Source organism: Panthera pardus, unplaced genomic scaffold (genome assembly GCF_024362965.1).
Source record: "Panthera pardus isolate Hobbes unplaced genomic scaffold, ASM2436296v1 HiC_scaffold_11, whole genome shotgun sequence".
Lineage (NCBI taxonomy): Eukaryota > Metazoa > Chordata > Mammalia > Carnivora > Felidae > Panthera > Panthera pardus.
In genome coordinates, this window is record NW_026526666.1 from 45021006 (window position 1) to 45048954 (window position 27949).

General features: G+C 34.1%; 1 protein-coding gene across 3 annotated transcripts in view; it reads right to left on the reverse strand.

The window, feature by feature from the left end:
* Window positions 1-25841, reverse strand: part of TNNI3K (TNNI3 interacting kinase) — a 292685-nt gene extending 266844 nt beyond the window's left edge. For all 3 annotated transcript variants that reach the window (XM_019448877.2, XM_019448876.2, XM_019448878.2), the window contains exons 1-4: window positions 25709-25841; window positions 25010-25118; window positions 14719-14804; window positions 13497-13594 (exon numbers count right to left, since the gene is read on the reverse strand). In XM_019448877.2, coding sequence (XP_019304422.1) covers window positions 13497-13594; window positions 14719-14804; window positions 25010-25118; window positions 25709-25748 — 333 coding nt within the window. In that variant the 5' untranslated portion in view covers window positions 25749-25841. The remainder of the gene's footprint in view (window positions 1-13496; window positions 13595-14718; window positions 14805-25009; window positions 25119-25708) is intronic.
* Between the last annotated feature and the right edge of the window lie 2108 nt (window positions 25842-27949).

Consider the following 27949-nt stretch of genomic DNA (forward strand, 5'->3'; position numbering starts at 1 on the left):
CAATTGAGCTCATACTACATATAGAGGTAAGTAATCTCCCTTTTTCATTTATTATAGAATCATGGATATTTCCCCTTGCATGGCAGATGCAGAAATATGCCACTCAGATCTCCCTTCAAGAAGAGTGTACTGGTAGTGTGGTTAGCTGAAAGCCTCCCTTAGCTAGCTCTTTCAGGATCCACTGTAGCAGTAGAGCCAAGAAGATCACTATCTTTCCAAGGTGGCCCCAGTCATGGACTGAGAAAGCTGATGGTAGAAGGACCTAGCCACTCTAGTGATACTCCTCTAATAGGCAATTTTTGCTCTGAGGTTCCCATTGGGGTGGCAAAGATTTCAACAAGTCTAACTCTACTATCTTACCCAGACTAATTTTACTACCTTCCTTTCCTTTTCACAGGTGTCACTTCCAAATAAATCTCTTCCACTCCAAAATCCCTTTCAGAGCCTGGTTTTCAAGAACTCAACTGGCACACCATACCATAAAATATGTTTATTTAATGTACATTTAAATCAAAGCTGAACTGGGATTTGAACTTAATCTTCTGATTTTAAATAGTATGCTTTTCTCAATATGACATGTTACCCTCCACCCCCAACTAATCTACTCTCAATTTTTTGCCTTTCATGTATAAGCCCTGACCAAGTGCTCTTCACCTGTAAAAAGGGAATCTAATATCTGCTGTATCTATCTTATAGCATTGTAACAGGATCAAATTGTATAATGTATACATGAATGTCTATAAAGTCAAGATGTTTACAAGTTTATATATTAATATTAAACGTATCACCTCAAAGACTGACCTTTGAGAACATTCACCTTACATCATAGTCCACTCTATTTCTAAATATATTTAATCATGAAATATCTCAATTTCTTCACCTGTAAGATGTAAGTTAGGCTAAATTGTTTTCTGTAACACCCTACCCAATGCAAATATTCAGATAGTCCCTGAAATGTCACATCAAGTTACAAGGAAGACCTGAACTGGGTTTGGAAAGAAGACTGGGTTTCTGGGTGTGAAAACAGGGGTATAGAAATAAATATTTTAATAATGTGCTTATTTAAGTATTTTTTTTTTGTATCAACACAATTTAGCCAGCCCAGTAATTATTATAGCCTGTTTGTGTTAGTAGGGAAAAAATTAATAAAGAAGTTTTGTAGACTTCAAAGAATATTAAGGTTTACGTTAGAGCAAGGGACTATGCAGAGCTTCAGTATGAAATATATTTAGTTCCAAGCATTAAAGTTTAATGGACTAGGGCTGCCTCATGCGTCATAGACAGCTTCAGTGAAAGGATCCATTAATCAGTATAAAAATAACTGTTCATGAAAGTTCACACCTACATGCCTCTTGTTGAAATAATTCTGAATTTATCTTCACAAAAGATATCACTTATTAAAGGTATCAGTGTGGCAGAAGCACTTGACTTTGCTTGAAATTTTGAAAAAAAAAAAGAAAAAAAGAGAAGGAACCCACTCTTAGATTGAGTACCTGTACTAAAGGTAATGTCTCCAAATTTGCTTTTGACCTATTTTTTTCTCATCACCTCTGCTGACCCTTCCACATCTGTTTTCTATAATGACTTCCTATGGGCTTCCTCCAGTTGGCTTTTGAATACACTTGTTCTCTTTTTAAATAATATAGTGATGATTTAATAGGGAGGAGCTAATCAAAATCTCTGGGAATTTGGGAGAATGCAAATACATGCTGTTTGGAAAAGCAAATTGAATATTATAATTTCTTTAATTTGTTTTCACTTATATTTTAATTATTTTAAATTAAAAAAAATCTAAACAGGCAGTGAATGTTGATTTTTAAAAAAAATTTAAGTTTATATTTATTTTTGAAAGGGAAAGAGACAGAGCACGAGCAGGGGAGGGGCAGAGAGAGAGGGAGACACAGAATCTGAAGCAGGCTCCAGGCTCTGAACTGTCAGCACAGAGCCCATACCAGGGCTCAAACTCACCAACTGTAATGTAAGATCATGACCTGAGCTGAAGTTGGATGTTTACCCGACTGAGCCACCCAGGCACCCTCCCTTTGTTTTTTCTTTTAAATTTGTTTAATGCTTATTTATTTTTGAAAAGGAGAGTGTTGATGTTTATCCAAAGGAACAAAACTTTAAAAAGATCAAAAACATTCTATTGTAGAAATCTTTCTGTGATTCTGGCATTCCTCAAGATACTGCCCAGTCTTTTGCCTTTTGAAAGAACAATCAATATTCATTGCCTACATTTTCCCAACTCCATTTATTTCCAATCCATTTTTGCACTTTCTATTCCCACAAATTCACTAATATATCCCTTAAAGAGATATATGACAATTTCCTAATTTCCACTTATAATGGCCAAAATAGAACCATATTTTGTCCAATGTCAACATAATTCTTCCTCCTTTGGAGTGCTTTTCTTTTTCCTAGTCACCATAGAATTATAACTTACTAATTTATTTATGCAACATGTATTTATTGATGAATATACACCAGGAATTTTTCTAAGTATTTAGATTACAATGATAAGCAATTTAGATCCGGTCTCTGCCTTGGTGGTGCTCATAATTTTACCAGAGATTACAAACAGGCCACAAGTCAGGTGGTGGCGGGGTGCAGAGGGGAGGGATATATATGGTTTGGCCTGCATAACACAACTAAAAATTTGAAAGAATGGAAATTGCATATCAGGAAGCTTCATATAATTTCTGATTCTCTGAAATTTGGGGCAATACTGGGCTTACATTCCTAGTTGGCAATGATTAGCTGGAGATAAATTACTACTCCCTTTACATGGAGCATAAATTCTCTAATTTTCCAAAGTCTCCACCACTTCTTGTGTCTCAGAAACATTGAGTGTTAGTTCCATTTAACTTTGTCATATCACTATCATCTTAATTCATTTACGTTACCTGCATCATTCCTGCAAGCATGTCAGATTGTGACTCCTAAACTAGAGGAAGATGTAGAGAAATAACCAAGAAATGAAATACAGAATTGTTCACAATATGATAAGGTACAGGGTGCTTACAAGAGTACATTGGAAGGGCACCTAATCCAGACTTGGAAGGGGTCAGGGAAGATTCTCCAGGAAACAGTGCTAATATAAGAATTGAAGCATGTGTTAGTGTCTTCAGTTAATATCCTATCAATGTTTTATTGAGAATATGTTCATTTAGAGATTATGAGATATATTGGATTATTAAGAAGAAATATAAATATAAAAATTAATGTTTACTCTCATTTGTGGGTATAAATGTTTTCTGGTTCCTTAAAGTAAGAGTCAAGTATTAAACAGTGTTTAAAACTTGCAACTAACTATAAAGTTTAGTTAAGTATGCAAAAAATAAGATTCTTTTTTTTGTGGGTATGAATTTTGTTTCTTTTTTTTCCAAAGAAATTTATTATTATTATCTTGGCCAATTCCCATCAGGAGAAAATGCTCTCTTTAATCAAGAAACTATTCAATTAAAATGTAACTTGGATTTAAAGAAATATCAGGGCACCTGCGTGTCTCAGTCAGTTAAGCATCCAACTTCAGCTCAGGTCATGATCTCGGTCAGTGAGTTCAAGCCCCGCTATGGACTCTGTGCTGACAGCTCAGAGCCTGAAGCTTGATTCGGATTCTGTGTCTCCCTCTCTCTCTGTCCTTCCCCTGCTCGAGCTCTGTCTCTCTCTGCCTCCCAAAAACGAATAGACAATAAAAAAAAAATTTTTTTAAGTATCAATTAATTTTGTCCTCTAAATTAATGGTTTTCAACAGAGGGTGATTTTGTCCCCCAGGGGCAATGTCTGCAGACATTTTTGGTGTCACACTGGGGATGAGTGCAGTGGCTACCAGCAGCTAGAGGCTAGAGGCCAGGAAAACTGCTAAACGTCTTACAAATGCACAGGACAGCCCCCACAACATGGAATAATCCAATCTAAAATAAGAATAGAACTAACGCGGATAAAATCTTATCTATGTAAAGGATTCAGAAACTATGAAACACATGCTTTGTGACCTGGATTTTAGGATAGTTGAAAAAAATATCAATTTTGCAGTCAAATACACGTTATAGAAGAAAAAAACATTGGAAAAAAAAGATTCAACAGTTTCCAGGCTATAGATCACCATGAATAGAAAACACAGAGCTTTCTGTCAGGCATTGTTTTGTGGTAATAAGAACCTAGGTCTAGTAAGCCAAACTGTCATAGGTTGAATTAAATACCCCCCTCCCATGCCCTTCCTCTTTGTAATAAATATTTAAATGACTTCTTCTGAATGATTGGAAAGAGATCTTGCTAGAAATCTGTAGGATGGAATAAATGACCATTCAACACCTGCTTTCATCACATAAAATGCTTTTTAAAAAGTTGAGTAATCAAAATGCTATTTTTCTTTCACTTGAGAAATTTTAAGTGGTTTGCCTATGTGAAGGAAAGATATATGTGAGGTTAATTAGATGGTATAATATGGTTTTGTTCATTAAAATTCTTATTTAAGATCTTTGAAACTGTAGAAATCTCAAAATTTCCCCCAGAGTCTTATGTTTCATTTTAGGACTACAACCTAGATACCATTTAAAGAAGTATGCCCCATTTATTTTTATTTATTTCTTTTTTAAATATTTATATTCATTTATTGTGCACTGGAGAATTTTATACAGGTTTTTTTTTCACATTCTTTTTTTTTAATATAATTTATTGTCAAATTGGTTTCCATACAATACCCAGTGCTCATCCCAACAAGTGCCCTCCTCAATGCCATCACCCACTTTCCCCTCTCCCCCAGCCCCCATCAACCCTCAGTTTGTTCTCTGTATTTAAGAGTTTCTTATGGTTTGCCTTCCTCCCTCTCTGTTTGTAACTTTTTTCCCCTTTCCCTCCCCCATGGTCTAGGTCACTCATCATCAGGGAAATAGAAATCAAAGCCATACTGAGATACCACCTCAGGCCTGTCAGAGTGGCTAAAATGAACAAATCAGAAGCCTATAGATGCTGGCAATGATGTGGAGAAATGGGAACCCTCTTGCACTGTTGGTGGGAATGCAAATTGGTGCAGCCACTCTGGAAAACAGTGTAAAGCTTCCTCAAAAAATTAAAAATAGAACTACCTTATGACCCAGCAATAGCATCGCTAGGAATTTACCCAAAGTATGCTCCATTTAAAGTGGGATGCATATATGACAGGTATCTAGTAAGAAATTAATATGTAAAAAAAAATTAGAAATTCTATGTATCTTTATTTGTAAATAAAGATAATTAAATTTTACTAATATTGAACATGAAAATTTATATTGGTGGTCTCAGCTCTCAGCTCATACATCAGTGAGCCATGTGTCACATACAATACCCAAAGTTAATAAATAAATACTTATAATTCCAAATGTAGATAAGCTGAGAGTTGCTCCTCACTTTTTTTTAGCAATTAGTACATAATGATGCATTATAGCTATGTGAGCTAAATTAAGTAGATTTATAGATTTTAATATCTAATTTTATCTGAATTTATCCTTAAAAAAATTAGGAGGCTATCTTTAAAAGACTCCTGTGAAGCCATCACAGATGATATGTATGTTATTAATATAAGAAGAAGGGAAGGAAAATGGCAGAGCTGGCACTTTTCTTTCTAAAAATCTGAGCTTTTTGTAGTCCAAATTTCCAGGCAAAATTAATGACAATCTAATCATATTTGAAAACAAATTTGTCAAAATATTTTGATATTATCAAAAAGGATATTCGAAATATGGATTTACACCCACAAATTTATGATTTTTGTTCATAATTTTAATTTAAAAACAAATATATGCATTTGAGAATGCTAATTTTATATGGATTATGATAAAAAAGTTTGGAGTTCATTGATATAAGTGCAGATTTCACTACTTTGATGTTTTTAGGATTACATATTCTCATCTCTTTAGAATCTAATAATCTAAAAGACACGATCCTTTTTGTTTGTTTTTCTGTAGAAAACGGCAGAACATTAGGTTTTCAAAAAATGTTTGTTTGAAGCAGAAGTTCAACGAAGTTAATTTTTATTGAGTACTTACTGTGTGCTATGTGTTTTGCTGAATATTACATATGGTTTGTCTTTCTGAAACTATAAACCACCCAATGAAATAGGTAATTCTATTTCCTCCATTTCAAGACTAAGGAGAGAATAATTTGTCTAAAGATACACAGCTAACAAGTCTCAGAACTGAGATGTGGAAACAAATAGTCTAGCTTCTAAGCTGACCATCTTTATTAAAGTACATTACATCAATCAAGTATTTTTTGTGCTCGTGTTTGGATACTCATCATTAATATCTCATGGGTATTTATAAAGGATCTTTTATAGGTCCTTACACACTGAGGAATTAAAGAAAAAGACTATCTCAATGCTCAAAGTTCACAGACCAATATGTGTAATATCCAAACAAATAATTATAAGTGCTGTAATATAAAACAATGTAAATTTGTAATTGAAACCCAAAAGACAGTACAATAAGATCTGCTTGGGAGTTCAAGAAAGCTCAAAGAGGCTCAATTTATCTTGATTTTAAATAAGTAATAATTTCCTATTAGGAAAAGAAATAAACATACATTTAAGCAGAAGAAATAATAAGGATAAAAACATTGGAGTATGAAAAACCCTTGTCCTAAAGAATAAAGTAATCTAGAACACTGCTTTTCAAACTTTAGCCTGCAAACCTGTCAGCTAGAATTAAAAATGAACAAACAAACAGACAAACAAACATTCTGGATGGTTAGGGGTGGGATAGGAAGTGACATTCTGCATTTCTAAAAATCTCTCATTGAAGCAGGTGCTGCTGGTCTTACCACAATTTGATTTGCAAGACTTGAACAATGATCTTCATCAGGTAGCTTCACATTGCTTACATCAAAATTGCCTAGGCCATTTGTTAAAATTTTAGATTCCCAGTATATTCTACATATATCAAATTTGATTGAGGTGAGATGGAAAAAGATATATCCATTTTAAACATGTAGTTACCATATAATTCTTATGCATATTAAATTTGAAAATCATTAGAGTTGGGTGAATAGAGGCTGCAGGAAAAAGTCTGAAAAGTGATTCCAGCAAACATTATGAATTAAAGGATTTTGAATCTCTTATTTAAAAGCTTGAATTTTATTATCCAGGTAATGGATGACAAAGGTAAGTTTTAAACAGAATATTGACATTATAGATGTGTGTCTTATGCAGATCATTTTGGAAGTAATCTAAAAATAGATGGGGGTATAACTGGATAACTTGCATAGATTTTCCCTACTGGCAAGTCAAAAAAACCCACAAAATGTAACAAAACATATGACAATATGAAGAACATGAACAAAGAACTGTGATCTTCGGACAAACGGAAAGATACAAAGGAAACCTCCACAATATTCCATGATTGCTGTGGCTTTCTGCCTGAGATTATTTCCCTGTCACAGAAGATAAAGTGGAAGGGCAATCATAATGAATTGACAATGGAGATGAAATTTCTGGGATTATAAAATGACTGTAATTTGTCAAGCAGGGTAACCGAGCAGCAGCAGAAGCTTCACAGACAGAGAACTGCAGATACCTGCATTGAGATTCACTGCAAGTTTTTGAGTTGGGCCACACAGGAACGGAGAAAAACTCTATAGTAGATAAAATCAGCTGATTTATGGCTTAAAGGTGAATGGTAATGATGGAAGAGGTCATTCAATAATAGAAGATTTTGGAGTATCAGAAGGCAGAATGGAGACTTTACTGAGTGACTTGGGCATTCAGGTAAGATATCAAAAGGTAAGAACCATATTCAGGAATGAGGACCACATCCTGGAGCAAGAAGTATGCCATTAAGCTTAGTTTGAAACTCAAATAGACCCATCCTAACAACAAATCAAATCAAGATTGAGTAGGTGAAATGAATCCACCAAAAATGTAACTGCCTTCCAGAAACAAAACAAAAGAAAAATTCAACAACCTTTAATGTTTTTTTTTGTTTTTGAGAGAGAGAGCATGAGCAGGGGAAGGGCAGAGAGACCTGGGGACAGAGGATCTGAAGCAGCCTCTCTGCTGACAGCCCAGAGCTTGATGCATGGCTTGAACTCAGGAATTGCAAGATCATAACCTGAGCCAAAGTTGATGCTTAACCAACTGAGCCACCCAGGCGCCCCAAAATTCAACACCCTTTAAAGGAAGATAACATGATGATTTACTAAAACAAATAATATATAATGTCTAACATGCAATAAAAAATTAATAAGTAGTGAAGAAACTGGAAAATGTAATATTCAGCCAAGAGAAAAGTGTCCACTAGATATAAACACTGAGGTAATCCAGGTGTTAGAAACAACAGATAAGGCATTTAAAAAGCAGTCGTTGTGGTGCCTGGGTGCCTCAGTTGGTTAAGTGTTCGGCTTCAGCTCAGGTCATTATCTCACAGTTTGTGTGTTTGAGCCCCACATTGGGCTCTGTGGTGACAGTTTGGAGCCTGGAGCCTGCTTCTGATTCTGTGTCTCCCTCTCTCTCTCTCTCTGCCCTTCCAGTGCCCACGCTCTGTCTCTCTCTCTCAAAAATAAATAAACATGGGGCACCTGGGTGGCTTAGTTGGTTAAGCGTCCAACTTCAGCTCAGGTCATGATCTTGCAGCCGGTGAGTTTGAGCCCCTCGTCAGGCTCTGGGCTGACAGCTCAGAGCCTGGAGCCTGCTTCAGATTCTGTGACTCCTTCTCTCTCTGCCCTTCCACCTCTCACACTCTGTCTCTCTCTTTCTCTCAAAAATGAATAAACATTAAAAAAAATTTATAAATAAATAAATAAACAAATAAACATTAAAAAAACTTAAGTCATTAATCATAGCTTCCAGAATTTAAAGGAAAATAAAGAAAAATAAAAGAAACAGATGAGTAATCATAAAAGAGAAAGTGAGATTATATTTAAAAATCAAGGGAAATCCTAGAACTGAAAAGTATGGTATCTGAAATGAATAATTCTTAGATTAACATCAGATGGGAGATGGCAGAGTGATAGTCTTTGAACTTGAATTCAGGTAAATAGAAATAATCAAATTTTAAAAACAGAGAAAAAAAAGAGAAGAAAATGAATAGAGACTCAGTAACCTATGGGAGATTATCAAACATTCTAACATACATATATGAAAAAACAATAATCAAAATTCATGAATTTGATAAAAACATAAACTTATGGATTTAAGAAGCTCAGTGAACTCTAAAAAGCATTATACAGAGATAATCATACATAATATTATTATGACCAATCTGCTGAAAACTAGATATTTTCTCTCGTTTTCTTTAAAATATATGAAGTGTTTATCATGAAAATTCTGACAGTATATTCATATATAAATTCATATATAGAAATAATGTACATGGAAACAATACTATAAAGAATGAAGATAAAGTGGAACTATAATATGGAAGGTGCTTACATTTAAAGTGATATAGGCCAATATTAACAGACAATGCACATGTTTGTTCAAGATCCATAGTGCAATCACTAGAGTAATCAGTTAAAAAATAATGCATAAAAGTTTTTCTCTTTAAATGCCACTGCTAAGAAAATGAAATGCAAGCCATGGACTGGAGAAAAGTTTTGCAAAATGTATATCCAACAAAAAACCCATATCTAAAATATATAAAGATATCTTCTTACAATTTAAGAAAACAATAAACCAAATTTAAAAATGGAATTAAGATTTGAACAGACACTACATCAAAAAAAAATGGTGACAAACTAGCACATAAAAATCTATTCAACTTCCTTAGTCATTAGGGAAATGTAAATTAATCCTGAAATATTAATATACATCCAATAGAATCACTAAAATAAAAAATATTGATAAGTGTTGGCAAGAGTGTGTAACATAACAACTAGAATCTCACACATTGCTGATGGGAATAGAAGATGATATAGCTAATTTGGTAAAGATCTTGGCATCATTATGATATGACCCATCAATTCTATTCCTACATATTGCCCAAGAGAAATAAAAATGTATGTTCAAACGAAGATCTGTACATGAATGTTAATAGCAGCTTTATAACAGTCAAAATCTGGAAATAACCCTTATATCCGTAGCAGATGAATTGTTAAACAAATGGTGGTATATCCATAGAATGGAATACAACTACAAATTAAAAGAAGTGAATTACTAAACACACAACAATAGCACTCTGCTAAGTGATAGAAACCATATATAAAAGAAAATATACTAAATGGATTGCATTTATGTAAAATTCTAGAAAGGGAAAACCTATAGTGAAAGAAAACATAGTATTTACAGAGGCCAGGGGATAGGGCAGGGAATTAACCACAAAAAGGTATGAAGGGGGGCGCCTGGGTGGCGCAGTCGGTTAAGCGTCCGACTTCAGCCAGGTCACGATCTCGCGGTCCGTGAGTTCGAGCCCCGCATCAGGCTCTGGGCTGATGGCTCGGAGCCTGGAGCCTGTTTCCGATTCTGTGTCTCCCTCTCTCTCTGCCCCTCCCCCGTTCATGCTCTGTCTCTCTCTGTCCCAGAAATAAATAAAAAACGTTGAAAAAAAAAAAAAAAAAAAAAGGTATGAAGGAACTCTTTTACATGATAGAAAAGTCCTATGTCCACAACTGTGATGATAGTACATGACTCTATACATTTTTAAAACTCATCAAATTGTCCACTTAAAATTGTGAAATTATTGTGCATAAATTATATATCAATAAATTTAATCCGTATTAAAAAAATAAACTAAGCAGAAACAAAGGAAAAATAAACCAAAAAAGTCAGAGGAGTGCTAACTATCCACATGGAATTAAAAAATAAAACATCTGCTCCATTATTATCAATAAAAGCAGAGTTGCCCTGCTGGTAAAAACTACCCAAGTCTGAGGCAGGCCCAGCATGCCAGGGTGTATACTTGAAAAAGCTGCTGATGTGACCAATAAAAAATGTGAAAATCAAATTATTCGTTTTGTGAGTGTTAAGAAAAAATTCAGTTCATTTGCAATATTTATAAACATCCAAATAAGTACATATAAATACATAACTATTCTGTATGCACCAAAATATTAGATCAAGAAAGGAAAGGAAAGAAAAGGAAACAAAGGAAAGGAAATCTCTTTTAGATAAAAGGAGATTACAGAGACAAGAAAAGTAAAAATGAATGATTCTGGAATCAATCCTAAACAAGAAAAAAAATAAAAAGCTTTTTATAAATGATCCTAATAGGATAATTAACCAAATTTGACTTTGGACAATAGATTAAATAATAGTATTGCATCAATGTTAAATTTTCTGATTTTGATCATTGTATTATGATTATGTAAGTCTATTTTCTTTTTCTTAGGTAGGGCAGAGTGGATAGTTAGAACTAGATTTAATGCAATGGTTTCTGTGTTTTAAGGGAAATTGTAAATTTAATTTGTTTTTGCCCTTGTTAAAGAATGAGTAATCATGTACTCTACTATGGCCTTTTTAAAAACGTTGCCTACTCTGTGTCCTAAGATTCTAAATTTCTTTAAACTTGCTACAAGAAAGCTAGTCCATATATCCTTCTGTAAAATATATGAAAACAGAAGAAATAGAGGGAATCCTAAAAATGGAAACTTAGTTTGATAAACAGAAGTGGAAGAAATAGATTCTGTAAAGATTGTAGCACTAAATCATCGAGAATGCATTTCTGTGGTTGTGTCATGCTAAGTGTTAGGAAAACAAACTAATGCAAAAAGGAATCTCCCAGTCAGATTCAGGATTCATGGTTTTGCATACTGCCTTAACTCTCCATCATTCCCTTCCTATTCCTTGGAGGTCTTCTACTTTCACCTCCTGCTAGTCAGCAGAAAAGCCAGCATCAGACACTGTTTTCCTACCTCCTGAACTCAGCCTCAATACAAGTTTCACAGGAAACTTGGTATTAAATACCTCCTAATACCTGCACAGTTATGTGCAGTTATCAACACATAACTGATGCTTTCTCCCAGAAAAAAAAAATTGACTGGGCATTGACTGGGGGTAGAAAAGGGTATGCATTAGAGCATTTGCACTATGAATCACAGGAATATGTGAATCTGAATCACGGCAAAATATGGCTCTCTTCCCTCAGTGATGAACTCCAAAGGTTGAAGGAAAGAATGTAGTGCAAAGTGATCCTGGTACGAGCAAACAGCTGCCTACCCCCCATACCTGCACATACAAAATTGAAATAAAATCCTGTCACAGATTCACATGAAATTGAGAAAGAACAAAATATGCAATATAACAATGAGAGTCTGAAAGTATGAGCCAACTGCACTTGATTCTAATCATTACTCTGACATTTACTAGATATCTAATTTTAACCTTCAATTTCCTTTTTCTATAAAATAAACCCTATTATGCATCTCACTAAGTTATATTAATAAAGAAATAATGCATATAAAACCTAGTGTGATAGTTAACTCATAATAAGTGCAGAGTAAGTAGAAACTCATTACGATTAGAGAATAATATGTTTTATATATTCTAATTTATTTTTTTTAATGTTTACTCATTTTTGAAAGACAGAGAGAGACAGAGCACAAGCAGGGGTGGAGGCAGAGAGAGAGGGGACACAGAATCTGAAGCAGGTTTCAGGCTCTGAGCTATCAGCACAGAGCCCGACATGGGGCTCGAACGCACGAACTGTGAGATCATGACCTGAGCTGAAGTCGGACGCCCAACTGACTGAGCCACCCAGGCGCCTCCAACTTTTTAAATTTTTAATTTATTTTTTAATATTTTATATATTCTATAAATTTATATTTATGACAATCTCAAGGATCTATCCCAATACGGAGTATCCTAGTTTTTCCAATCCACTTTTACATTTACTTTCTGATGAGGTACTGAGATTAGCTTGGAAACAGGGACTGGAAACAAACTAAAACAAAAGTAGGAGATATAAAAGAAGGAAACTAAAGGGAAATCTAGAGACATTTTTAATATCTGGAGATATTTTTAATAATGTGAAGGAAAAGAAATGTAGCTTCAATGTGCTGCTTTTATCCTCAAATACATCCTCTTCTGCATGGAAGCAGCTTGGTCTCCTGGTCAGAAGCTCTGGCAAGGGGACCAGACTGCCAGGTCTTAAATCCTGGCTAACCCACTGACCATGTAATCTTGGGGACAATAACAGTACTCACACACAGGTTTCCTATGAGAATTAAATTAATTTAACATGGAAAGCATTGAAAAGAGTATGTGTCTGATATATAGATGATACCTGTTAAATATAGAGAAAGAACTTCATCCAGTAATATAATAACGCTCTGGTTCCTCTGAACGTTTCCCACGATTGTCAATTTGCAAAAAAAAAAAAAAAAAAGTATGGAAGAAGAAGGAAAGGAGAAGGAGAAAAAGAAGAAGGAGTTGAAGGAGAAAGAGAAGAGGAATAGGAAGGAGAAGGGGAAAAAGGAGGAAGGGGAGGAGGAGGAGGAAGAAGAAGAAGAAGAAAGACAGCAGCAGCAGCCTGAAGATACATTATCATCCTTGGTTCTAATACAGTATTGTGGGAACAAAGATATTATACCTTGTAAACTGCCAAGTGCAAGGCTGTAAATCCATTTCTTGTCAGTCGAGATGGACGAAGCCCTTTTAACATAAGGGTTCTAATATGTGACTTGTTGCCTGAATGAGAAGAGTGAAAGAAACTTATGTTGTTGTGGGGATAGACCAAGTGACTTTAAAATATCTTTTTGACTTAATGATAAATTCACACAGATGTATGAAAATGTCAGACTGCTGTTCTGCAGGTAATTTGTAAAGTTTTCTATTAATTGACAGCCTTCCTTAGTAGTGAACATTTTATTACACTTATAAAACGTTATATCAATGCTGTTTATTTTAATGCATTTGTGTTATATTTTTCTATAGTGCTTTCATCATTAGTTGGTTTTAAAGCATTAAAAAAAGGAAAAAAAATCTTAATAAATTATTAGTGAAAAGGCTTAGATAAAAATCGAGTTGCCCAGGATACCTCAGAACATCATTAGCAGTAGAACTTATTTAGATTAGAGATATCTGGAAGAAATGATGAAGGTTGGGGAAAGTATGTTTAAATTTGGGAGGAAAATCTGTTGAGTATGCTTAATTTGTTTGGGAGGAATGGTTAAGGAATAGGATTAGAGTTGATATTTCTACATTAGTGTTTTATTTAAAAACCCAAGTTCAAGGAATACTAGTTTGGATTAACAAAATAAATACTAACCATTCATTAATTCAATAAATTTATTAGGTACCTACCAAATGCCAGTCTCCATGCTAGGTGCTTGGAATACATTAATGAACAAAGCAGAACAAAATATGAGCCAAATTTAACTCTAGATCTTCACTTTGATCAATCTTCACTTTGAGATTTTATGTTTGGCATTTATCTTACCTTTCACATATCTTACTGTAGATTGTAAAGTAATTGCATGATGATATTTTAGGGAATGCTTTAAGTGCTTCTGAAATTAACCTAATCTCTGACTGGCAAACCCAATGCTGAAAAATGCTTTTTTTGATTTCCAAGCAAACTAAGTGACTTGGTTCAGGGTACGAACACCATAAAACTTAAATTCAGAGCTAAATCAACTGGAACATCTGCCTGGTAGTTACTGTTTCACCTGAAGGTTATCAGGGTTGTAAGGATAAAGCAAAAAAGAAAATTGAGTATGAATAGAATCCTCCTGTAGACTATAAAGCAGCTCAAATCATTGACCATCTTTACATATAATGAGTTTATAAAGTATTGAGTTTCAAGCGCTCACCTCCACAAATGCAGCATAAATGAAGTAGAGACAGCCCATTTTCTGTGCGGTAATTTAAGTTGACTTTACTGAAGGCATCATCGGAGCTGAAAAAGAATTTTTCATATGATCAAAAATTTCACCTTTTAGTTTATTAGTTTTTACTGGAAAAAATATAAAAGGGACTACTATTACTATAAATTAAAAAATACATCTTTTGTGGGATTTCATTGTACCTAGAAAAATAATTTTGAATATACATCTATATGAAGAAAACTTAAGTCAAGAGAAAATAATATGGAAGTTTGAGAGCCCAGGTTTAAATTAAGGGCTCTTATGCATTTTGTTTTCTATGTATAATTTGAACGTTTCAAGGCAACTTTATGAATTAAAATTAATGTAGAAATAGAAAACAGACATTTGAAAGTAAATCATTCACATGCAAAATTTCACATCATATTTATGGAGAAAGTCAAGAAATTCCCTCCAAAAAGAAAAAAAAAAAAGAAGCATTTTGGTAAGAGATTGGAGAGAGGAATATAATCCCAAAGTTTCACAAATTCTGCCTGAAGCAAAGTTTTCCTTGTACTCTGACTGGGTCAGGTTTCACAGATAAAGAAGGTCTAAACTCTGATCGGGTACTATGATACACAGTCCCCTGAGAGGAGTAGTGTTAGTGATTCAATTAGTAAAATCCTTGCCTTTGTCTGAACAAAGACCATTGCCCCAGGAGGGCCCTAGAGAGCCAAAGGTAGCCTTGGAAAAGGAATGTAAAGCTAAAATTCTTGACCTTTTGAAATCGTTGGTACTCCCAGGACATTTTTCAGTAGAAATGAGAACATATCCTTGGCCTCCCAGGTCAATTTCAAGCCACTTCCTGCCTATTTAAATCTCCAGCAGCTTTAGTGAGATAGCATAGTCTTTGGTGAGTGAGCCTTCCATATCATTTGTAAAGTACTTACACTTGAAAGGTACTATAAATTCAGGACATTATCATCAAGGCACCCAGTTAAGCACTTCAAAAGCTACTGGAATTTTAAAATAGAAAAGAAAAGGTGCTATTCTCTAGGGTGCTGCTAAAAAGAGAAAGCCTTTAAATCTAGAGACATCCAAAGGATCTCAGTGAAATGTCGTAATTAGCAATGGCAATCCCAGTGGTTTGTTTTCATAGAATATCCTAAAACTTCCCCATCCTCATAACCATCTTGCCTTGAATGTTCAACTTCCCAGCTGCCAAGTCCACAGACATGCTTATTCATATTGAGAAATCTACCTCAACTTGCTTTGGAATATTATATGTAGGAGTGCAGTAAACTCAGGGTCAATTTTACAAATGTTAATAATATAATAGAGGAAGGAGCCAAGTATTTCAGGAGAAATGGCTAAGAGTTTAACCCATTTCTATCTGTACTTTCCCACAGTTCAATGAATTATGCCCCCCCCCCAAAATATTTCTGATGAAAATACTACTTTTTAAAATATCTATCTGAAATGAAACTAATTGCAAATGGTATACCTATTTTATGGTATGTGCAATAACTTCACAAAATAACACAATTCTTGGAAATGTGTGGCCTTTGCCTGAGTCAGGCTTCTAAACTCTTAAAGCTGATTGTATTATAGATGTCTTGGAGAAAAAAAACTTAATAGGTAGTACTAAACAAAGTGCACTCAGCAGCCCAGACTTACAAGTGCATTCACAGAGGTCTTCTCTGTGGTTATGATTTCAAATAATACAGGTTTTCTGAAAAGCTGAACTCTGCTTTTTAAAGCTAGGTAGATGGGATTTTTCTCTTGAAGTCTGTAGGAAATCAGTGTCCGTAAATAAAAAGGGAAAGAAAACTGTGACTAGCAATTGAAGATGTTGATTGACAATGATTTAGAAGTTCTGATCTGTGTTGGCTTTTCTTTCTTGGTCCTTCCATTATCCAGCAATGAAAACACACAGTAAGATCAAAAGACAGAAAACAAAGTATTGGGTGGAGAAGGACAGGGAGGCCTTCTGTTAAATGTAAAGAAATATATAACCTTCATCCTAAAAGAAGAACAGGGAAGGAAGTACCTTTTGAGCTAACTATAATGAACTTAATGGCAAACGGTGAAAGAAGAAAGGCTTGGGAGTCCTCTGTAGCAATAAACTCCTGAGAAAATTAGTTTTTCAATGTGTATCTCTAATATTATACAGCAATATTTCCCATGTTTTGATGCTTTAAAAGTGGAAAATCATTTCAGCAGTGTAGCTGAAATGTAGGTAATCCTTAAAAACTTGTCCTTGTATTTACACCAGGATTGAAATCCTATCCTGCTTCTGCTTTTTAAGTAGTCTTTTTTTTTTTCCTCCAATTTGGGCAAGTTATTAAACCTCTTCAAATTTAATTTCTTCAGTTATAAAATGATTAAAATAATACATAGACATTGTATTGTTATGAAGAATACATGAGGATAGGGCTTACTATAGTATCTAGCACATATGTTATCAATAAATCATTATTTTATTATTATTACTAGTATTATCAAGATCACTGAATGTACAATTTCCCCTGCATAGTCTATGCCTTGGGAGATTTTAGCATAATTTTCAAACCAAGTTTGACCTTCTTCAATCTCTCACATTTGACAACCTGTAAAATTTCCTGATTTTGACAATTTTATGCTCATGGTGACTCTCATTTAGGCTCCTAGACAATGTCAGACCCTGTCTTCACATGCTTTTAAAAATGGCTACCAAGCTCACTGTTGTGACACCTAGCACCTGTCAGTGATTCAGAGCAACTACTAGAATCACAATTTTATAACATAAGTCCTAGGTCATCATGTCAATGGGAAGGCTATTATCAACACTGGAGATATTAAAAGAAGAATGAAGGGAAAAGGGAGATATTAAAAATCCAAAGGGGAAAAAAGATTGCACTGAAATGTTTTATTAAGAAGATAGATTCAATTGCTTTCTTATTGCATGATCTAACTTTGATGATGCATTCAGTCAGTCTGGCACAACACCAACTGTACGCTCCACCTCTGTTCTTAATGCTCACTTTACTATGTTCTCAACAGTCTACTGGATATAAACTACTCACTAATCTCTGGGTCCTTTAGGTGCCTCAGTCCTGGGGAAATGCATGCTACATAGAATCCTGCAACTGATCTTTGCATTAATTCTGATCTCTAATGCCCAGACCAGCTTTGCAAAGAAAGTAAACACTGAATAAACAAAATATAAGATGCCACAGTTTATTGCTTTATTTAAAATATGAATAACCCTGAATGAATATCTATTGTTTACATAAGTCACATTGAAAGCATGAATTATATTAGTTACTTTCTGTTCAACAATCAATTCTCAGCTCACTGAATTTTAAACTAGACTTGACCATTCATAAGTGACTCAATGTACAGTCCTAAATATCTCCTTGCTCAAAACTGAACTGTTTCCTGTTGTTTTTGTTCTTTCTTCAATTATATCCTCCTTGAACTCATGCAACTTCTATTAATACCAACAAAAATGAATTAACTGAGAATAGGCTCCCACAATATTTGGCAGTCAAGTGCAATTTTAATAGTACAATTTTTATCTTAACTTTAATAACTGGAATGTAATTTTTTTAATGAGAGTTACTTTGGGGCTATATTTGAATCCTAATTCTCACTTCCCATTAACTTTTAGTCAAATGTTTCTGTTTTGAAACATGTAATTAAAATATTCAAGGTTTTAATGCAATCATTCCTAGGAGAGATACCTCATATTCTCTTCCTTTGCCTCTTCTAAAGGAACTGTGTATGTCAAATTCACTGTCAATTGAACATCACTTATGTATTCTAATACCCTAAGCTCAATTTATTTTTTAATTTTCCTTTATATTTTTCATCACCTGCCATGCCAGACTGTAACTTAACATATCCTAATGAGTTCATACTGCTTGCTGGGGTATGGATGAAGTTCCTAATTAAAATGAACTCACTATTATGAATATATTTCTAACAGTAAATTCTGTCCTTAATCATTAAAAATGGTAGTTCTGTACCCAAAGGTTACTTTCTTTCTTGTAGCATAATGAACTCTTTTCTTAGCCTTTACCTTGTATCCAGAAAAGTATGCAGTTTTGTGATCCAATTAAACTCCTTTCTCATGACCTCATCCTTTCAAGAAAATATTTGACATGACCACAACTGGAAACCAATTAAAATGTAACATTTGAATAGCTGGCCCTAAATAACATACTACTGTCCAAAATATTCTCATAGGTAGATTACATTTTTTTTAATTAATTCATTTGCTGAAATTTAGGAAAAGACCAAGAAGGTAGAAAGGAGAAATGGATTTGTTATAGATCATCTAGTTTCCCAATTTGGTAATTTAGGTTTCAAAGGACTGGCTATAACTTCCTAATGTAGTTCTTTGTGGCTGCTTCTGATCCGGTCTCCATCAAACAACAGAAACAGAAAAATCATCAATAAGATCTGTTCCCAAGATACATCCCCCCAAAATATCCAGGATGTATTTGTCCAATATCACCCAGGTCCAATCAGTAAACTAATAACATGAAGTATATTTATTAATTCATCATACAATAAATAATTATTGAAATATGGTGGCAGAGCAAGAATAGCGAAGGATGATAAAATTGAGACAATAATGATTTATTATGAGGCTTAGATTTTTGTAAGACTTACAAACATTAGCTGGTATAATAATTATTTTTAATAATGCACTGATATTGATTATTATATTGGTATTTTAACAACTTTATTGCTTTGCTTTGCATTTGAGAAGGGAGACTAGAAAAGAAAAAAGGAAGATGGGGGGCAGTATAGGATGGAAGGGAAGACTAGAGGGTGGATAAAAGGAGGAAAGATAAAGCTAGTGAGGTAACAAGCTGGAGGGAGAGAAAGAGACTGAAAGAGAGAGATTGAGATCAGCTGCTTCATAATGTTTTAGCAAGATATTACTTTACAATTATTATTCATAACTAGTTTTACCTAGACAAGCAAGAAAAGAGGTACAGAGGTAGGCAGTCTTGGGGAAATGTGAATTGTCTTTCTGTTATTGTGGTTTGTTTTTGTTTTGTTGCTAACTAGCACAATGCACCAACATGTCAAATAATACTTTCACTCTATTTTAATTTTATAAGATGACATGTCCTCCCTCAGTAGTCCATTTTCTACTTTATTGGAGAATTTCACTCATTTTAGATTAAGTCAGCCTGCCATGTGCCTGGAGCTATTCACTCTACAATAGCTAAATTTCATAATTGGTTATAGTTTTGAAAAAGTTGATTTTTGGAAGATGTTTCATTTGGAGGATAGGTATGGTGGACTGCAGCTGGGTCCAGAGGAACTTTTCAGGGAGAAAATGAGCAGGAATGGCATACATATTTTTTTCCTCCCTTCCCCCTACCTAATACATTTTTATCATGCAAGTATTATAACTGCTTGCTCATGGAACAAAGCATTCTTTTGATATTTTTGTTTATTTATGAAACCCAATCAATTTCAAAATGAGATATTATCATTATTAACCAAGGTATGTCTACTCAATGTCAAAATAAGATTTAAAATGAGAAAAAATAGGGTTATTTTGATTACTTTGAAATATCGTGGCATTGGAACAATATAACTTCTCTGGAACTCCTCACTGAGGTCAAATTTCATACTGCAGATTAAGCAGATAAAAAAGTAGCCTTGACAATTAAATTAGTAGAGCACAGCTCTAAAATTTTTAATGACTTTAAAACTTATTGAAACAAAGTAATGTAATTGGGAGGCTTTTAAAAGTTACATGGGGAGGGCCATTACTTATGTAAAACATTTTCAAAGGTTGTGGGTGGGATACGTGTATCACCAGGGGTAGGAGTCGGGGGCTAAAATATAGTTTTCTACTCCCACACCCAGGGATAGTTCTAATACACAGGATATAGCAAAATTGTGGAGTGGTGTAGGGAAAATAAAAATATTTAAAAGATAATTCTGATCCATACTTACTCCACCTCCCAAGCTGAGAACCAAGGTCATGAAGATTACACATTTTGAAATTAAATACAAGTGGGTACAATCCCAGTACAATTATACACGTTGTTTATCCTAGTTCAAACCGGTTTAATTTGATGAGCTTATTTTCCTTAGGTATAAAATGGCAAGTGCAATGAATGACTACCTCAGATGTTGTTAACATAAACATAATGATTAGTTTTTAACTATCATTTTTGAGTGTTTGCCATGTGCTGATCACTGTGCCAAAGCATTTTACATATATATATTTAGGATTATACGAGCCAATGCATATTAAAATACCTGGTAGCATGCCTAGCATGTGCTAGGCACTAAGTTGTTAGTTTGTTTTTCTTTCAAGTGCCATGTAAATAGGTATTACAAATAAATACAAATATAAATAAAGACAAATAAGACAAAGAAGTTGCCTTTAGTAAACATATATACTAGTGGTTAGACAGTCCTGTAAGTGGATAGACAACACCTTGTAATAAGTGCCATTATATTGATAAACATAAAGATTAGAGATGGCATAGAAGAGGAAATAATCAGATAATGGTAATCAATGGGCCACTTCTGTCTTTCCTTCTTCTGCCTTCCCTTTTTCTTCCTATCTTCCATCTATTATCCCAACAAATGTCCAAAGCTATGAGTGAATGCAATTTTATTGTGGAAGAAGAGAGATTATTCCATTTCCATTCTCTTTCATTACCCTATCAAGCTTTCATTCCAAAGCTGCTATGAATTGGCATAAGAATATAATGGTTATCTTTATATTTTTAAAGTTTAGTACCATATTGCTCTATATTATATTGTGGGTGAAAGATATACCAGGAGATTGTGTATGTGAGCTAACAGAAGCCTTGGTGTACTGTGGTGTGGAAAATCTCTTTGAATGAATGCAATTAGTATCTACCACGAATTCCATAAAGAAACTTGTTAGCAAACAAAAACAACAAAAAACCTCCAAAAAACTCCCAAATCTGTGTTTTTATCAGTGATCCTCAACTTGTGATTCTGGTGTTAAGTGCTTCTTTTTGGGCATCTTATACCATTTCCTCTTACCGACATGTTTAGAGAAAGCCTGGTGTCATAAGGCATAACACAGTTGTTCACCACAGAAATACTAATTACATCATACAAGGCATGGACAAAGATGAGAAAGAAACACCCAAAATGTCCTAGATACTCAAATGTGATCTCATACAATATTATGCTTAATCTTCCCAAATGCCATAAAATTTTGGCATGTGAGTCAATGAGTAAGACAATTTATATTCTCAGCACTCCATTCTCTTCCTTCCTTGTCATCCATCATTTTATTCTAGAGAAAAGAAAATCCTCAGAACTTTGCCCTAGGCATGACTGCCTTTCTTTCCCGATGATGCTATCAGTCTTGATGGAATCAGACAGAATACTCTGTTTATGTTTGTTTGTTTGCTCCCTTGAATCTCTGTAGACCATACTAGTTGCCTGCTTTCTTTTTTCTCAGTTTTTCATCCCTTCACCAATAACACCTCAGGCAGAGTTCTCAGTGCAACTTGAGTATCTTTCTAAAGTAGTTTTTAAACTTCAGCAGAAGTATAATTTTTAGCATGCAAAAGTATTACCTGGGGAGCTTGTTAAAAATTCAGGTTTCTGGAAGTCAGCCCCAGAGATTCTGATTCATTTGATATGGGGTGGAATCATGGAATCTAAAATTTTAGCAAGCACTGCTGGTTACTCTACTGTATGAGGTTCTTAGCCCTTGGAGAAACATGATTCTAGGCTGTGAGTAATCTTCTCCTCAGCTTCATTATTATCATTTCTGGCTAATGCAACATTTCTGTCACCTCCTTAACAGCTTTAGCACCAGGCTACCACCAGTCTGCCTCTCCACAAAATACCCTACCATTATTCTTAGGGAATTTGACATCCATTTTGATGAGCCTTCTAGTACCCTAGCCAAATCTCTCTTGATCACAATCTTTAAAAGTTATAGCTCAGATTTTGGCATCATCTTGAATTGTCCTAACATTTTACATTTTAACTTTTAAAAACATCCTGTTTACATAAAAACATTTAATCCTAACTTTCTTACTTCCTAACTTTTAATAAACTGTTACTTCTACTGGATAATAAAGTCTTCAGTCTTTCAAACTGTCCTTATTTACCCAATCAATGATGAAAATAGAAACCTCCAATTATTTCATGCCTACTGTGTGTTAGGCTCTCAGCTTTTAATTAACATCATTTTGCAAATATCCATGAGGCTGTTATTATTAACCTCATTTTACAGATGCAGATGAGGCATAAAGACACCAAATAATATATCCAAGGATACATAGTTTGTAAAAAGAAGAAACTGCATTTAAAACTATATCACTGTAAAACCCTTATACTGACTGACCTAACCTTCTTACTCAACTTAGATAAAATGGTCAAGACATTAGTTTTTCTTGACTCCTCTCGACCTTCCATGGTACTCATCCATTCTTGCCTATATATCTTTACTTAACTATGCCATTTACCTGGAATGTTTTTTAAAATGGATAAATCAAGAGCTCCCAAATCTTCTTTTTTTTTTACTTTTGTATTTGAAACCATTTTATTTTTCTTCCCATTTAGCACTTGTCATAGAATGTCTCCTGTGAGTTCTTTATATATGTCTTTCCCCTAAACCAGATTATGAACTCCTGGAGCAAGAAGAAGGGTATAGTAAGTAGGAAGAACTCTCTCTATGGACTCAGGCTGACCTTGCTACAAATCAGAGTTACAGCACTTACTGACCATATGATCTTAATAAGATACAATGTCTCTAGTCCTTAGTTTATTATCCATCAGAATTAATTTTTATCACACAGAGTCATGGTGAGAATTACATAATGTCTTATATTTCATGTGTCTGGAATAACAACTTGAATGTATTTGGCACAATAAATAATGAACTATATTCTCCCTGACACTGTTTCCTGCCTCTCATCCCCAATACTGATTAGTAAAAAGGAGGTCACATTTATTGCATATAGTGGAAATGTAGGAAAAGTCAGCTATAGCAGGAGCTGGAAAAACAACTGCCCGTTGCTGATGGAGTATGATGTACTGATGAACTCAGGGTATGATGTAGAATAAATGGAAAACACAGAATAAAACCTACATCTCAAGTCCATTGTTAAGCTTAATCCTTAAAAGGATATGTCTAGTTAAATTAGTCTTGACATATTTGTACAGTAATTCTTAAATTAAAAAATAAATTAATAAATGAGATTTTGAGTTCATAAAGTTGAGGGAAGTCTCTTCAGTTTAACCACATTTCATTCAGCAAATTTATCTGAGTCACTAAGAGCTAGAGGACTTATGATTAAGTTCTACATTTGTATCTCTTTTCCAGTAAACTGATCACTTGAAAAAGCCTTATTAACCCACTGACAACTATATCATATGTGGATAACTTTAATTACCAGTCGTGTTAACTTTATATATTTACTATATCTGAAAATTCTTTTGGAATATGTCATTTGGTCACTGGTTTACACTTGTTTTCCAAGTAAAATAGAGGAGGTCCTTTGTCATGAGTACATTAGATTAATAACACAGGTATAAGTCAACATGTTTAACTGGCTTACATGGAACTTTTCCTCAGTCAAGCAGCTAACTTAAACTGACCCTCAAAAATGCATCTAGTTTCTCAATGTCAGATTCAATTTCTCCAGTAGGTTGCTTGTGTATATAAGGGTCCTGCCCCTCTTTTCTGAACACTTTGTGTCTTCCAAGGTTGTGACACTATGCCAGATTATTTTTCTCTTGTTATCATGAGCAAAACTCACTGAAAGTTTGAAGCCAGTATTACATGTTGTTATATGATTGTTCAGGGGGCAGAATGACACTCAGTTCCATTAGGGGACAGCCCTTAAATGTCAAGAGACCAGAAGGTTTGTTAAAAATTGGACTTACCCTAGTAGCTCACAAAGAACAATATGGCCAATATTCTACCACCATTTGAGAATAGAAGTCCTGCTGTTCGTTGCTGGCATGGTTTACAAGAAATCTAACTCCAGGGAAGATATTCAGATCAGCAATAGCTTGTATTCAAAAGTCAGCCCTTATTTTCCTCTCTTTTTAAACTTTAGTGATGGGAGCGTGCAAGTCATATTTTAAGGAGATAAGATATTTGCATGTTAGGGGCTATATGAATGGCCAAGAAAGGGGTAACCTTACATTTTTAGGCTTACCATGATTAGTGACAACTGAGATTATACGGGTTGTGTTTTTAAATATAGATGTATCTAAAAACAAGATAAGCAACAAACGTACTTATACGAAGAAATAATAACTCTGAGAACTTTACCTAAATATGTGCCTTAGTTCTGCAAGTTCTTTTTCTTCGACTTGAAGGTCATCTTCTAATCTTTCTATTATAATAACATAAGATTCACTGACTTTCTTCTTCCATTCATCTAGTAAAGAAAGACAAATGAGACTGATTCATAGCTGCGCTTTGCAAAATGTAGACACAGATCATAACATACAAGTAATTAAAACTCCAGTTTTTAATTCTAAATTCTACAATACTTAATTTAAATTGCTGACTGTGAGCTTAAAATGCAGATGTTTATATTTAAAATGCAATCATATTGAATTGTAGTAATTAAGAACCCATTTGATATTGGATAATATATTTACATAGAAGAATATATTTGACTTATTTCATTTTATTTTATTGCATTTTAATTACAGCAATCTCTAGTTTCCAGACAAAAGTTTTTAGGTTTCAAATTATAGATATTTAAGATATAATTCTAAAATCCCTATATTCAGCAGTATTCCTAAGAACATTATACCTAGCAACTAATATACTTTTGTAAGAAATTTTCTGTTTTCTCTAAAAATCTTTCAGAGAAAAATAATTTGAGTTCAGGTATCTTCTTAACGGTTTCATATAATACATTATCATATCCTCCATGTAAAAAATAACAGATACTCCAATGAAATGTTAATTATCTATAACTACAGAACCATGTTACATTTAGGGTATAAGAATAATTACCAGTGCAAGTTTGGGTTGGTCTAGATTTATAATTTCCCATTTGTTAGAGGTGTCTTCTTGTCTCCAGTGCAGTTCCTCAGGTTACAAGATTCCAAGTTCAAGTGCAGTGACAGTCCAGTTGAAAAATACTTTGATAGTCTGGCTAAAAATAAGCTGACTGCCAAATGGAATGTCATGCAACAATGACAAAGAACAAAATAGTTTGAGCTTTCAAGGGTGAACTCATAAAGGGAACTAATCAGTCTGTTTAAAACAGCTGTATCAAAAATAAATAGTAAATGTTTCAATGGGATTATTTACCTTATCAATTGATTATCTACCCATGAATACTTCATGGGTCATTTCTTTAGTAGGTAAATTTAGAAAGTGGTTCAGTTACATCTGAGGTTCACAAAGAGCTATTAAAACTATCTAGAGCTTCTTTCTAGTCATTTACCCCGAGTCAAAGTAATGCCAATTGGAAAAGAGTAACTGGTGATAGAATTTGTCTCCCCATATAAATATGGAAACCCACATCTTATGTCACGCTACTAATAGAAATAAATGTAAATTTAGCCTATATTAAAAGTACAAAATTGTAAGAAGAAATCCTCAACATAGACCATGATTAATTTTTAGCATGTGCTGATTATGTTAATCATAAGAATCATGGAGAAGAATCTAAGACACTGAGTTCCACTAGCAGCAATTCATAAAATAACAAGATTATGAATAATTAGATTAAATGTCTTCTGTGGGATGGATACTAGTCTGAGTACTTTATACACATTTGTCATTTATACCTCATAGAATCCTGCAAAGTATATATTATTCCCATATTATGGATGAGAAAATCCATATTTGCTAGTAGGTGGAAGAGTCTGGAATCAATTCTGGGTCTATATATTTCTGAAATTCAAGCTATATATTAATGTTAAATCTCCCATAATTCCTCTTTTATTCACCTTCCATTTATTTCATGGGGGATATTCGCTTTGTGTATGCATATATCTATTGATATAAATGAACTCAGGGTATGATGTAGAATAAATGGAAAACACAGAAAGAAAAGTTATCTGATTTTTAACTATGTATTTCTTTTGGGTAATGTAATTATACCTAGAAGATATAGATTTCAATCTTGAAATTCATCTCCAGAGGATATAGTTTTAATGTGACAGGTATGAATTTCACATTTACCATAGTTGAATATTCAAAGAATTTTCCCTTTTTGAAGTCAATGCTTAGACAAATTTAGGATTCCTCACACCTTTTCTCAGCAAAGGTAATCTAAGCTCCAGAGGGAGGGCTTCCATACTGATCATAATATATAGCTAAAGAAGTAGATATCTGACTTCATGGACATCTCTGTCCTCCCTTAGATAAAACTCTCCTTATCTCTCATCTGCCATGGCTTTTATTGTCTGCTATTGTGTAGGAGCCTCTGGTTACTTGGTCCATGCATTCTGCATTTTCCTTGTGAGACCCTCATCCCCTCAGGTCAGAAAATCTTTGCTTTCCCCAGACATACTACATTAAGGCTCATTGACCCAGGCACTGATGTCCTCAATGCTTGGTATTGAAGACCAAGCATTCAGTATAGTCCCAGAGACCATACTGGTTAGTCTTCTTTAAGAGACTTGCAATCTTCCAAGGCTACACCTTGGGAAATAATGTACAAGCTCTCCCTTCTCTCAAATTTTGCTAAACAATCCATGGTTTCCATACCTTGAATCCAGAGGGACAGGGATGGGAAGCAGGGCTGCAGACCTTCTAAAAGACATCTAAATCTGTTTTTCTTTATCTTCTTTCTTATTTCTCCCTCAAACCTTACACCAGTGTGTGTGTGTGTGTGTGTGTGTGTGTGTGTGTGTGTGTGTGTGTGTGTGTGTCTGTTTACTGCCTGTACCGGTGAAGGAAAAACTAGTTCTTATATCATTTTGCATTATTTTTCCAATTTCTTGTTTAGGATATAAATTTGAAGCATTAATTTTTAGGATTTTTCCTTTTGATTTTCAACAATATTTTTATTCTTTCAGAAAGGCTGGCTCTTAAAAATAAAAGATTTGGCTTTCAAAATCTACAATTCGTGCTATCAGTTTGAAAATCCAATCAGCAGCTCAACTGAATTTTTCTATACTCTGAGGCAATAAATTTTATTTATCCTACCACCCCCCCCAAAAAAAAGGGTAGGATAGCAACATAAAAATTCAGGAAAAATGATCATCTCGATACCTAAAACATTAATGTTTTTGAACTATA